Source organism: Pongo abelii, chromosome 20, assembly GCF_028885655.2.
Source record: "Pongo abelii isolate AG06213 chromosome 20, NHGRI_mPonAbe1-v2.0_pri, whole genome shotgun sequence".
NCBI classification, from domain to species: Eukaryota; Metazoa; Chordata; class Mammalia; order Primates; family Hominidae; genus Pongo; species Pongo abelii.
In genome coordinates, this window is record NC_072005.2 from 45,668,309 (window position 1) to 45,682,857 (window position 14,549).

The 14,549-nt window shown below is 52.9% G+C and overlaps 1 protein-coding gene across 1 annotated transcript in view; it reads right to left on the reverse strand.

Moving 5' to 3' along the window:
• The window catches only part of FCGBP (Fc gamma binding protein), a 92,314-nt gene that overhangs the window by 31,541 nt on the left and 46,224 nt on the right, over positions 1-14,549 (reverse strand). Inside the window, exons 16-21 of the mRNA XM_024238152.3 lie at positions 12,955-13,547; positions 8,356-8,950; positions 8,038-8,237; positions 5,717-5,858; positions 1,959-2,296; positions 27-600 (exon numbers count right to left, since the gene is read on the reverse strand). Of these exons, the coding sequence (XP_024093920.3) occupies positions 27-600; positions 1,959-2,296; positions 5,717-5,858; positions 8,038-8,237; positions 8,356-8,950; positions 12,955-13,547 (2,442 nt within the window). The remainder of the gene's footprint in view (positions 1-26; positions 601-1,958; positions 2,297-5,716; positions 5,859-8,037; positions 8,238-8,355; positions 8,951-12,954; positions 13,548-14,549) is intronic.

Sequence of the window (14,549 nt, forward strand, 5' to 3'; positions counted from 1 at the left end):
CCCGCCTCTGCTCCCCCAGCACTCACCACAGCCGACCTGTGCCCGCCAGTCTTCGATGACAACCCCAGCAGCCTGGCAGGCGGCCACGTAGGAAGCCAGCGCCTTGCAAAGAATGTCATGGGCCCCACCACCCATGCAGACGTCCAGAACACAGCCCTTGAAGAAGCTCTCAGGTGGCACATGAGCATGGCAGGTGGTGAAGGGGCCCCCTGTGCCAGGGGCCAGGGGTCCGCAGAAGCCAGGGCCCTCGTACTGCTCCAACCGGTCCTCAGGGCACGTTGGGCAGGACCCCTGACATTCGTCCCAACACAGTGGGTCCCAGCCTGGGGCTCGCCAGCTGCCGCCCCAGATGGGTATGGAGGGAGCCAGTGTGCCATTAGGGAAGACCTGGTCATTGTTGGGGTTGCGGTCCATGTTACCGCAGAGCCCGCACACTGCGCCATGATAGCTGCTGGGCAGGGTCACGTCTACCCGCCAATTCCAGTCATAGCTGACTTGCAGTCCAAAGTCAGCCACCAGCAGTGCCTTCGATGCACCCTGGGTCACTGAAATCCGCCCGTCGGCCACGGAGACAGGCAAGGCTGTCAGCACACCGTTCACCTGGGGGAAGGAGGGAAGGCAAACGGGTCACTGGAGGTTTTACAGCCCCAGCTCTGGCCCTCTGCCTCCCTCTCTCTCATCCTACCGGGGGCTGGGAGAGGCCAAGGCCTTCCCCCGATAGTTGGATTGTCATCTGACACACTGTGGACAGTTGTTCTAGCCCAGGTCTTGGGGAATGCAACCTCACTTTACTTTTTCTAGATCTTCTCCCTTCATCTCTATCTCCCTCCCCTGTCTCTGTGTCTCTGTCTCTCTGTCTCTCTGTGTCTCTGTCTCTGTGTCTCTGTCTCTCTGTCTCTCTGTCTCTGTGTCTCTGTGTCTCTCTCCCTCTGTCTTCACCTAAGTCTATATCACTTGGTCTTCTCTCTCTCTCTCTCTCTCTCTCTTTCTGTCTCCTTGTCTGTCTCTCCCTCCTCTTCCCTTCCTTCCTACCTCCCTCATTCTCTGTGTGTCTCTTCCACTCATTCACCATCATTTATTCAGTGCCTACTCTGTTGCATCCCTCAGTCTCTCCATGTGAGCTGCCATTAAGCTACATCTCCATTTCCTTGGGCAGAAAGGATAGCCCATTCCTCTCCCCCAATCTCCCTATATTTCTTTTTCTTGATTACTTCTTTTTTTTCAGACGGAGTCTCACTATGTCACCGAGGCTTGTGTGCAGTGTTGCAATCTCGGCTCTTGTAACCTCTGCCTCCCAGGTTCAAGCAATTCTCCTGCCTCAGCATCCTGAGTAGCTGAGAATTCAGGAGCATCACCACACCCAGCTAATTTTTGTATTTTTAGTAGAGACGGAATTTCACCATGTTGGCCAGGCTTGTCTCGAACTCCTGACCTCAGATGACCCATCGGCTTTGGTCTACCAGAGTGCTGGGATTACAGGCGTGAGCCACCGCGCCCAGCCCAATATCCCTGTATTTTTCTCCATGTCCTGGTCTCTGGGCCTCTCACTTGTTCCCTCACAGACACTCAAACGACTGTTCACCTGGACTAGACTCTGAGCTCAGCATGTGACATGCACCACCTTGCTGTGGGGCAGGCCCTGATACGATGCCCACTTCACAGATGAGGCCTACCAAGTGAACTGCCCAGCATCACACAGCTCATAAGGAGGAGAGGCTGGATTCAAACCCAGGTCTATAAAAAAGGCAAATGCTGAGGTCCTATGCTAAAGCCCTTTCCAAGGGGCTAGGCTCATCTAATTCCCAGTAACAGGGTGATATTTTTGCTGCAATTATTCTTTTTGTTGACAGTTTGTTTCAGGCCCAGGTGAAGACAAAGAGCCTTGAGCTGCTAACTGTGGTCGTCAGGATCCCTCCTGCCCTCCCGGGGACCTCAGGGGACCATCCTGCCACACATACCCGGACTTTGCCGATCTCGTCCTTGTGGATGGAGATGTTGGTGCCGAGGGCAGTCACAGTGACGACTCTCACGTAGGACACAGCAGGGTTGCCCCGGTTCTCGTTCTTGGTGGTGACAGTGAAGGGTGTGAGGCCCTGGGTGCTGACCCCCGGGCAGCCAGTTGTTGCCAGCACATAGTTACAGGTGCCCTGGAAGTCAAACTTCCGGCCGTCAAAGGAGTGGTAGTGTGGGTCGCCCCACAGCCAGCACGTGGCCTCATAGTTGGGCAGGCACACGCCCTGGCCACCCTGCTCCTTGCACGTCTCCTGTGGCCGGCATGTCACGCCGTGGCACGGGTCTGGGGACAGAAGAGGGAGGAGGACCTTGAGGGGCTGCCCATTGTAAAGGATGGCTGCTCCCTCCACATCTACCCCGGTCTGTACCACGGATCTCAGGGTTACTGCAGGCAAGACCAGATTCCAGAGTCCTCATGTCTAGGACCTACTTCCTATAGTTTGCTTTTATATTTTCTTTTGTTTTGTTGGTTTTTTGAGATGGAGTCTTTGTCTGTCACCCAGGCTGGAGAGCAATGGTGCAATCTCGGCTCACTGCAACCTCTGCCTCCTGGGCTCAAGCGATTCTCCTGACTCAGCCTCCTGAGTAGCTGGGATTACAGGTGCCCGCCAGCATGCTTGGCTGATTTTTGTATTTTTAGTAGAGACAGGGTTTCACCATGTTGGCCAGGCTGGTCTCGGGCTCCTGACATCAAGTGATCAGCCAACCTTGGCCTCCCAGAGTGTTGGGACTACAGGCGTGAGCCACCATGCCCAGCCTGCTATTTTCAAGACCAGCCCCTGGGAGTCCCACATGTCTGACACTGAGGCCCCATGGTGGACTGTGTCTAAGTCTCGGCTGTCAAAGGTCCCATACCTGAGACCCGGGCCGCAGAGGCCCCTACAGCCAAGACCCAGTACCTAGAGTCCCCCTACCTCTGAGACTGAGGCCCTGCCATTTGCTGTGTGAGACTGAGGTCCTGGAGTCCATGCACCTAAGACCAAGGCAAAGACCAAGGCTCTGGGTCTGTGTTTAAGGTGCAGTTTCCATGGTGCCCTTGCTTGAGAGTTCACCCTGTTCTTGTATTTTAAGTTTTATAAGAACCTCACCCTCTTCACTTACATAGGCTACGGCTGCTTTCACACCACAGTGGCAGAGTGAGTAGTTGTGATCCAGAAGGTATAGCGTGCAAGCTTAAACATTTACCATCTAGCCCTTTAGAGAAAAGGTGCACTTGACCCCAGTTGAGATCTGTGCCCCAGGGGTCCTTGTGTCTGCGATGCCAGCGCTGAGAGCATTCATGTCTGAGACGCCAGCCCCAGGGTTCTCTGTGTTCAAGACCTGGGCCCCAGGCCAGGTGTGGTGGCTCAGGCCTGTAATCCCAGCACTTTAAGAGGCTGAGGTGGGAGGATTGCTTGAGCCCTGGAGTTTGAGACCAGCCTGGGCAACATAGTAAGACCCCATTTCTACAGAAAAATTAATAAATGAGCCAGGCATGGTGGTGTGTGCCTGTGGTCCCCCACTACTCGGGAGGCTGAGGTGGGAGGATTGTTTGAGCCCAGGAAATCGAGGCTGCAGTAAGCTACACTACACTCCAGCCTGGGTGACAGAGTGAGACCTTATCTCAAAAAAAAAAAAAAAAAAGATCTTGGCCTCAGGGTCCCCCATACCTGAGATCTCAGCCCCCTGGACGTCTCCACATTTGATAGAAATTGGTCTCCAATTTCTCCAGGTCCTGGAGGCCTCTGTGCCCAGACTAGGGCCCTGGGTGATCTTCTGGCAAGAGCCCAGTGCCAGGGTCTCAGCAGGATTTGAAACGTTTGAGACCCTAACTAGCTAAGTCTCATGGCCTGGGTCTTCCTCAGTGCAAGACCCCATCCCTGAGGGTTGCTGTATTCAAGACGGTAGCCTTGAGGGTGTCTCACTGCTGAGGCCCTGTCCTGGAGAGCTTCTGTGTCCGAGACCCTGTTGCTACTGTTACTGCATCTGTGACCCCAGCTTGTGGAACCCCTGTGTGGGAGAGGCCAGTCTTCAAACGTCTCCTTCCTCCTGTGTCCATGATCTATGTACCTCCTCTCAGCTTTAAATACACCCACGGAGTTAAGCTTTGTCAACAGAGGGCGCTGGAGAGTCACTGCAGGAGGGAGGGGCTCCTGGTCTGGCTTCAGCCAGTTTGGCCCTTCCAGCTCTGGCCAGGGTGTGGGGCCACACTCAGCGAGTTCCACTGGCCCCAGCTGGCTTCCCAGTGAGGGGTTCCCTTCTCGCCAAGTCCAGCCTGCAGAAACCTCTGTGCCACCCAGTGGGCTACAGCTGCAGTGAGACTGGACTCAGCCTTGGGGCTGATTCTCCCCTCCTTGAAGAGGAGGGGCCAATGTCTCCCTTCCATGAGGCCTCTACCTGAGCCCTAGAGTGGGGGCTACTTCCTTTGTGTGCTTTGGTGGTATTCCTATTTAGTGTTCTCTTTACCGTTTCTTATTTCTGTTTATTTATTTGTTTGTTTGTTTGTAAAGAGACAAGGTCTTGCTGTCTTGCCCAGGCTGGAGGGCAGTGGTGCAATCATAGCTCACTGCAGCCTCGAAATCCTGGGGTCAAGTGATCCTCCTACCTCAGCCTCCTAAATAGCTGGGACCACAGGCGTGCGTCACCACGCCTGGCTAATTTTAAATTTTTTGGGGAGACCGGGGTCTCGTTATGTTGCCCAGGCTGGTCTCAAACTCCTGGCCTCAAGCGATCCTCCCAAAGTGCTGGGTGTGTGAGCCACCGCACCAGGCCCTCTTTACCCTTTAATAGTTAATCTCCTATTAATAAGTAAATGATTCTTTAATTAAACTTTCCTCATTCAAATGGCCGTACGCTTTCTGTCTCTCGACTAGATGTTGAGTGATATACCCCCCATTCCTGGGAGTCCCCATTATCCTGCTCATCAGCCCTGAGAGTCTTAGCCCCCACCCCTTGGTGCTGGAGCTCCTATTCTCTTATCCTTGGGGGGAGGAGGGTTCTCTGCTCTTCACCCTAAGAAATAAGCCCTGGAGGTGGCTGTGTCCCAGATTTAGTCTGAGGGGTTCCCACATTGGAGACTATACCCCTAGAAATCCTGATCTTCCAGTTAAGAGGGGTCCCCATATCCAATGTCCTGCCTTGGTGGGGTCTCTGTGCCTCAGACTCAGAACTCTGCTCTCTGTCCCTGCTCCTGGGATACCAGTCTTTCCCCTGCCCTGTGCTGCTAGTGTCTGAACCCCAAGCCTAATCCCACACATCAGTGTTCCGCTCACGATGGCCCTCTAGGCTGCTGCTCTTGTATTCTAAAGTCTTATAGGAGCCTGACCTCTTCACTTACATAGTCTACGGCTGCTTTCATGCCACAATGGCAGAGTGAGTAGCTGGAACAAGAACGTACAGCCTGCGAGCTTAAACATTTACCATGTAGCACATTAGAGCAAAGGCGCGCCTGTCCCTGCCTTATACCGAGGGTCTCTGACATCCACCCTGAGAAAACTACCTCTGAGGGTCCCCACAGCCTGGATTTTCCCTAAGGGTCCCTACCTCCCAAAGTAGGTGGCCCTGGCCCTGTGAAACCTGGTCTAGGGTTCCCCAGGTCTGAGACCTCAATCATTAGTCCTGTACACCTCCCGCCATGGACACCCCAGTTACACTACCCTCAGCCCCAGAGTCGCCGTCCTCCATCCCTAGTCCCATCAGCCCCAGTCCCAGCCCAGCCCAGCACCTCTGGTGACGCAGCTCAGGATGCCTCCGGAGGGCTGGCACACCTGCCCCGGCTTGCAGCTGTGTTCCTGGCACACCACGCCTTTACCCGCATGGCACGTGCACTGCTGCCGACAGTTGTCAATGAGGACTGTCTGCTCCGGCTGTGGGGAGAGAGGGCATGGCCATCAGGGACACCACGGGTGGGAGCCGACTCTCACATCTCTGGCGTTCTGGGCACAGAGGGGTTTGGCAGACATCACAGACAATGGACATCTCTTAGCAGGATGGCCCGTTGTCTGTGAAGCTGAGGCTTTGGGGTCGTTATTCATTTGTTCATTCACTTTTCTTCATTTACTCATTCATTCCAAAATATCCGCTCAATGTCTGCTGTAGGAGAAATGGTGTGACATAGTAACTAAGAGCAGATTGCCTGGGCTTGAAGCCCGTTTCTGCTGTTTCCAAACTGTGTGACTCTGGGCAAGTTACTTCACCTCTTTATGGCTCAGTTTCATGATCTGCAAATTGCAGATGATAGTAGCGCCTGCCTATGGAAGTATAACTGAGTTAATAACACATGTAAAATTCAGATAAAATGAAAAGGGTAGGCTGGGCGCGGTGGCTCATGCTTGTAATCCCAGCACTTTGGGAAGCCGAGGCAGGTGGATCATGAGGTCGGAAGATTGAGACCATCCTGGCTAACACGGTGAAACCCCGTCTCTACTAAAAATACAAAAAATTAGTCGGGCGTGGTGGCGGGTGCCTATAGTCCCAGCTACTCGGGAGGCTGAGGCAGGAGAATGGTGTGAACTCGGGAGGCGGAGCTTGCAGTGAGCCGAAACGGCACCACTGCACTCCAGCCTGAGTGACAGAGCAAGACTCCATCTCAAGAAAAAAAAAAAACAAAAAAAAATAGAAAACGGTTTCCTTTAAAACATTGAGATAGGAGAGATACGTGGGGTAAACATCAAACAAGATCCGGAGAATGTGGCTTATTTTTGAAGCTAATCACGTGATGGGTAAGTACATGGACAGTCATTGCACTATTCTCTTAATTTTTGCATGTTTGAACGTTTTCAGAATAAAAAGTTTTTAGATATGTAATGCATATATAAAAATATGCACACATAGCACTTAAAATGGTATCAGATACATAGTAAGCACTATCTACACATTTTCTGTTATTATTAATATTATTTATGTGAGGAGAACAACAGAGAGAAGGTTCCACCCCTAGGAGAGCTCACAGTCCTGCAAGGGAGACGGACATTAGACAAATACATGCTCCAGTCAAAGAAAAAGGACCAACAGGGACAGAGTGGGAGAGGGAAAGAGAGGGTGTTAGCAGCTGGTATAACCCATGAAAATCTTGTCTTTGTGGTCAGAAAGGCTCCCTTCGTCCAGACCCGGAAGTCAAAGCCACAACTTGACCCGGGGAGTCAGGGGAGGGTTTAAAGCTTCAGAGCCCATGGTCATATTTAGAAAGATCTTTACCACTGCCACGTGGAGGGTGGACCAGAGGGAGCAGAGGTAGGAGCTGGGAGGGACCCAGGTGGGAGAGGACCAGCTAGACCAAGGGAGGGCCACGGGGACGGGGAAAGGAGTGGGTACAAGAGACATTGAAGAGACTGAGTGGACTAGCTGTGGTGGCTCACGCCTGTAATGCTCGCACTTTGGGAGGCCAAGGCAGGAGGATCACTTGAAGTCAAGAGTTCGAGAGCAGCCTGGCCAATATGGCAAAACTCCACCTCTACCAAAATACAAAAAATCAGCTGGGCGTGGTGGCACGTGCCTGTACTCCTAGCTACTCGGGAGGCTGAGACAAGAGAATTGCTTCAACCTGGGATGCTGAGGTTGCAGTGAGCTTGAACCCAGGCAGCGGAGGTTGCACTCCAGCCTGGGCAACAGAGCAAGACTATGTCTTAAAAAAAAAAAAAAAAAAAAAGAGGCTCAGTGGGTCGGGCATGGTGGCTCACGCCATGAATCCCAGGACTTTGGGTGGCCAAGGTGGGAGGACGGCTTGAGGCCTGGAGTTCACAACCAGCCTGAGCAACATAGTGAGACGCCCGCATCTCTGTGTCTCCACAGGAAAATTAAAAATTCGCTGAGCTTGGTGGTGCACGCCTATAGTCCCAGGTACTTGGGAGGTGAGGTGAAGGATTGCTTGAGCCAAGGAATTCGGGGCTGCAGTGAACTATGATCGTACCACTGCCCTCCAGCCTGGGTGACAGAGTGAGAGCCTGACTCTAAAAGAAATAAATAAGAGGCCAAGTAGGCCGTGGGGCTGATGAGCAGTGGGAGGGGTGAGGCCCCATATTCTGCCCCAGATGACTAGGTTCCTACCTCATAGTAGACACCATTGTGGTAGCAGCCGCATTGCTGGATGGGCACACAGGCTTGGCCGTTGTAGAGGAAGCCGGAGTCACACTGGCAGCCCTCAGCACACCCATCTGGGCACTGCAGAGGGGCACTGAGAGCCGAGCAGCCCAGGGAGCAAGTGTCCGCGCAGAGCTCGTAGTGACTGTTCAGAGGGCACTCCATGGCTGCAAGGAGGGGTTGACGATCAGAGCCCTGGGGAGGGAGGGGCTGCAAGGCCCAGGGTCTACACCTTCTGTGCCTCAAGCTCTCCCCTCCCTGCCCCGCCGGCTCTCCCTCACTCACGACAGAAAGTTTCAGTCCTCCAGGGCTTCACGTGGCCTCCAGCCGCCTGGCAAGCACTCACATAGGCATGGATGTTGCTGCAGAGAATGCTCAGGTTCCCACCACCCAGGCAGAGATCAAAGACACAATCTTGCAAGGGACCCTGGGGATCCACCAGCTTGTGGCAGGAGGCCAGTGGCCCTGTGGGGCTGGAGAGGAGCCCACAGAACTCCTCCTTCTGATACTTCTTCTCCAGATCGGGAGGACACTCGCCACTGGGGTCGCAGCCCTCGCTCCCCGGCGGACAGGGGGTCGGCGGCCGGCAGGGAGAGTCGGGCACCACCTCCTCCCAGGAGTTGCCGAACTCATTGGCGTTGCCTGCCTGAGAGCCATTGGGCTTCTGGAAGTCATCCTTGGGGTCGCCGTTGTAGTTCCCACACAGGCCACACATCTGCTGGTAGTAGTTTCCGGGGACGGTGACCCGCACATAGTACACAAGGTCGTAGGCCACACGCAGGCCGAAGTCGGTCTCAATCACAACATCTGAACCATGCTGGGAGGCACGGATCTGGCCGTTGGCCAGCACCACGGGCAGCTTCATGTCCACACCGTTCACCTGGGAGGCGAGAGAGGCAGGCCACGCTTCAGAAAGTATACTTTGAGTGGGGGTGGGACCCTAGTTCAAGCCCATGCCTGATGCTGAAGATCTGTGTGACCTCACCTCTTGGGGCTTCACTTTTTGTATGTCTAAAGTTGGTAGAATAACAGGGCCTGATAGTCGATTGAATGGTGGTCCATAAAAGACATATTCACCCAGAATCCCGTAACGTGAGCTTACTTGGAATAAAGTTCTTTGTAGATGTAATCAGGGTAATAATCTCAACATGAGATTATCCTGGATTAAACTGGGCCCTAAATCCAATGACTAGTGTCCTTATAAGAGCCAGAAACAAAAAGACACAGAGACACACAGGAAAGGCCAGATGAAGATGAAGGCAGGGATTAGAATGGTGTTGTCACAAGCCCAGAGAACCTGGAGTCTGCAGAGCTGGAAAGGGAAAGGAAGATCCCCAAACCAGTGTCTTTTGAAGGGGTGCAGCCCTGCCGACACCTTGATGTTGAACTTCTGGCACCCAGGACTGTGGAACGTACATTTCTATTGTTTTAAGCCACCAAGCTCGTGGTAATTTGTTATGGCAGCCAGGGGAAACGAATACAGGTCTCGATGAAGTAACAAGCCTCCAGCTATCCTTTATGTACCACTTGCTGCAGTCATTAATAAGCAATGATCGCCCCCAGAGCCACTTGCCCAAGTTCAATTTCCCCCTTTACCCTCTTTGTGACCTTGGGCAAGTGAGTCACCTCTCCCTGTTTCTGTTTCCTCATCTATGAGGCGGGAATAAGGTGTTTGCCCCACGGAACTGTTGTCAGGATCAGATACATTAATATTTGTGAAGTGCTGAGAAACGTGGCTGGCATGGCATGCAGGCTTCAGGAGCATTTGCTGTTATTAGCAGCTATGAGTGGAGGTTTTTCTTTTGAAGAGTAAACAGACACCATAGGTTTTTGCTTTAAAGCATCAGCGAGTGGAAAGTTAGGCTAAATTCTTGGGGAAATGAACTCAAACCTATGAGCTGAGGACCAGTGGTTTCAGTTTAAGGTTAATAGGCACCAACAAAGCCTTGTAAATCCACCCCTGGGCTGGGCACAGTGGCTCATGTCTATAATCCCAGCACTTTGAGAGGCGAAGGCGGGAAGATCACTTGAGCCCAGGAGTTCAAGTTCAGCCTGGGCAACATATTGAGATCCTGTCTCTACAAAATAAAAAAGAAAACAAATTAACTGGGCATGGTGGTGCATGCCTGTAGTCCCAGCCACTCAGGAGGCTGAAGTGGTAGGATTGCTTGAGCCCAGGAGTTCGAGGCTGCAGGGAGCTAGGATCACACCGCTGCACTCCAGCCTCAGTGATAGAGCAAGACCCTGTCTCTAAAAAACTAAATAAATCAACCCCTGATTAACACGCTTGCTCACCCTTCCTTATCACAGATAGTGCACACTGGATTCTTCTGGAAATGTGAAGAATCAGAGGAGAAGGCAGGAGAAAGACATGCTCCTGGCTGAGTCTCCTAAAAAGATGGTCAACTGCCACACTTCCCAAGCAGGGCTGGGAGGTGGGTAAGGGCAACTGACTTAGCCTTGCCTCAGTTTCCTCAGCTGTAAACTGGGAGATAATAAGAGCTCCCACATTTGTAGAGAAGCTGGGGGATTCAGTAAGTGTGGGGAAAAGAAAGAGAGATCAGACTGTTACTGTGTCTACGTAGAAAGAAGTAGACATAAGAAACCCCATTTTGGGGCTGGGCGGGGTGGCTCACGCCTGTAATCCCAGCACTTTGAGAGGCTGAGGCAGGCAGATCAAGAGGTCAGGAGATCGCGACCATCCTGGCTAACACAGTGAAACCCCGTCTCTACTAAAAATACAAAAAAAATTTAGCCGGGCATGGTGGTGGGCCCCTGTAGTCCCAGCTACTCGGGAGGCTGAGGCAGGAGAATGGCGTGAATCCAGGAGGCGGAGCTTGCAGCGAGCCAAGATCGTGCCACTGCACTCCAGCCTGGGTGTCAGAGTGAGACTCCGTCTCAAAAAAAAGAAAAAAAGAAACCCCATTTTGTTCTGTACTAAGAGAAATTCTTCTGCCTTGAGATGCTGTTAATCTGTAACCCTAGCCCCAACCCTGTGCTTGCAGAGACATGTGCTGTGTTGACTTAAAGTTTAATGGATTTAGGGCTGTGCAGGATGTGCTTTGGTTAAATAGTGCTTGAAGGCAGTATGTTTGATAAAAGTCATCACCATTCTCTAATCTGGAGTACCCAGGGACACAATACACTGTGGAAGGAAGGCCACAGGGACCTCTTCCCAGGAAAGCCAGGTATTGGAATGTCTCAGTGTAAAAGCCAATTGTATGTTCTATTTACTGAGATGGAGAAAACCGCCTTAGGGCTGGAGGTGAGACATGCTAGTGGCTATACTGCTCTTTAATGCACGGAAGATGTTTGTGTACATGCACATCAAAGCACAGCACCTTTCCTTAAACTTATTTATGACACAGAGACCTTTGCTCACATGTTTTCCTGCTGACTCTCTCCCCACTATTACCCTACTGTCCTGCCACATCCCCCTCTCCAAGATAGTAGAGATAGTGATCAATAAATACTGAGGGAACTCAGAGACCAGTGCCCGCAGGGGTCCTCCATATGCTGAGCGCAGGTCCCCTGGGCCCACTGTTCTTTCTCTCTACTTTGTCTCTGTGTCTTATTTCTTTTCTCAGTTTCTCATCCCACCTGACGAGAAACACCCGCAGGTGTGGAGGGGCTGGCCCCCTTCAGTAAGAAGCAAATACAAGAACACCAACAACTCCTATGTATTTAGGCGCTGTATGTCAGGGGCTATTCTAGGAGCTTGGGAAACATTAGGGAATATATTCAATTAAGTCCTGCATGTCGGCCAGGCACAGTGGCTCATGCCTCTAATCGCGGCACTTTGGGAGGCTGAGGCCGGCAGATCACTGAGGTCAGGAGTTTGAGACCAGCCTGGCCAACATGGCGAAACCCCGTCTCCACTAAAAATACAAAAATTTGCTGGGCGTAGTGTTGCGCACTTGTAATCCCAGGTACTCTGGAGGCTGAGGCAGGAGAATCACTTGAACCTGGGAGGCAGAGGTTGCAGTGAGCCGAGATCACGCCACTGCACTCTAGCCTGGGTGACAAAGCGAGACTCTGTCTCAAAAAAAAAAAAAAAAAGTCATGCCTGTCCAGTTCACCAGATTAAGTCAGTAATTGATCAGCACCTTCGCCAATACTGCTACTAGAAAAACAGCTGCGTGTCTGTGTTTCAGTGGGGTATCAGGGGAAACCCGTCCACTGTAACTCAGATGCCAGTCTCCACATGAGACCAAATCTTCTCGGTAAGAAAAGCACTGCAGAGCAGCACGGGGTTCAAGCTCCACCTTTGCTGGGGGGACTATGGGCCAGTGATGGGCCATCCCACTCTGAAAAATAAAGCAAATCATGGTGCCTGCAGCTCCTGTTGCAAGGATACAGACACCATGGACATGAAGTGCCTGGCAGCCAAAAGGTCTGCAGTCAGCTGTATAGGAACTATAGCTGCTGTTGTTGTAGTTAAGGGGGTGATAGTGTCACCCACAGATTGTCCTCTGTCCATGAAGCTTCTCCAGCCTTGCACTTTCCCAACCTCTGATGGCACCACATCCTGCCAATGAGTGGCGGACTAGGGAGGTGAGTAGGGCAGAATCCAGGATTGAGGTGGGGAGAGGATGGAGTGGGAGGGAGGAAAGGGTGGGAGAGATCTGGAGAGAAAAGTCAATGCACGGAGGTGATGAAAGAGTGGAGACTGAGGGACAGAGACGGGGGAGCAGCTCCCAAGTCCCTGATGACACCTCCCTCATTGGCTTCCCACTCTGGGTTCTGACTGGTATCTTCTGTCTTCAGGGAACCCAGGCCTCGCACATGCACTCTCATCTCTGTGCCCCCAACTCCTGGGCTGAGCGCTGCCTGTGCCCCACCCACCCACAGGCCCCTCGCCCCCTGCTCCCCATCTGCTCTCACCGTGACCTTCCACTGTCTCTGCTCCAGCCGCAGGGTGAAGTTTGCCACCTGGACAGTGATCACCCTGGTCACACTGACTCGCCCATTACCCCAGGCCACGTTCTCCTGCAGGACAGCAAACCGATGCAGGCCAGGCCGGGTGCCGCAGGTCTGAGCCAGCACATACACGCAGGTGCCCATGAAGTCGAAGCGGCGGCCATCGAAGGTGGTGTAGTGGGGGTCTCCCGACGCCTGGCAGGTGGTAGAGCCCACGGCCACGCAGCCCAAGCTGCCACCGGATGGCCGGCAGGCCTCGTGCGGGCCGCAGCTGGAGGGCTCACAGGACACCTCGCCGCCCTCCCGGCAGTGGCAAAGGGAATCACACCCAGGGCCAGGGTAGAAGGTCTGGTCCAGCAGGTAGTAGCGGTCATCGTGGAGGCAGCCACACTGGCCCACAGGTACACAGGTGTCACCACTGAGCACAAAGCCAGCATCGCAGACGCAGCCTTCACGGCAGGCCGACTCACAGCCCTGAGGTGCCGAGAGGCTCGGGCAGCTCACGGGGCAGGAGTCACTGCAGAGCTTGTAGTGGCTGTGGGCAGGGCACTGCAAGGCTGTGGGGACAAGGTGGGCGTAAGCCAGGTAGGTGTTTGAGTCGCGGTCTTGGGAGGCCCTGAGTGGGAAAACTGTTCAGGCCAATTTGGGTGTCTCTGTGTATGCACATGTGATCCAGGACATCTAACTGGGGGACTCAGTGTGGGACCTGGAATGGGAGGGGACATGCCCAGGTCTCTCTGACCAAATATTTCTAAAGATCAAATGATTTTGCTTGGCTGATGTTTTTCTTTTTTGAGACAGGCTCTCAATCTGTCTCACCCAGACTGGAGTGCAGAGGCACAATCACAGCTCGCTGCAGCCTCCACCTCCACCTCAAGTGATCCTCCAGCCTCACCCTCCTGATTAGCTGGGACTATGGGAGTGAGCCACCACGTCCGGCTGATTTATTTTTATTTTTTGTAGAGATTGGGTCTCACCATGTAAGCCAGGCTTACCTGGGTGAAATGGATCACTTATATCTATTCGGGGTATGCAAGATCAGAACGGACTATGGGTATCTCAGGATGTGAATGTGACTGGGGTATGGGGCCACATGTATCTCAGGGTATGACTCTGCCTGAGGGCACCCAGCTGTGGGTGTCTGATCTGGAGCAACTCCCAGAGTCCTTCTGACATGGTCTGTCTAAGGGTGTGCCTGGGTGAAGTTGGCAGGATACCTGTGACCAGGAGACCTGCCTGAAGGGAACCACCTAGGACTATCTAACTATGCATCTGTGTGGATCTGCCCAGGGCTATGTCAGGATCCTGATTCTTTCTGAGTGTAACTGACCAGTTAGTATAAAATCTAAGCAGATACCACTGAAGGTATGCGACTAATTCTATGTGACTAGGTGTATTTCAGTGTGTGCAACAGACCTGGGCCCTCTGACCAGCTGAAACTCACTAGGTCTTCCTAACCAGGGGTACCTTGCTATGTGACAGAGGCAGGGTCACCCATCCCAATCTACATGCCTTGGATATCTGAGAGCATGGATCACCAGTCCCCAAGAGTGTCCTGG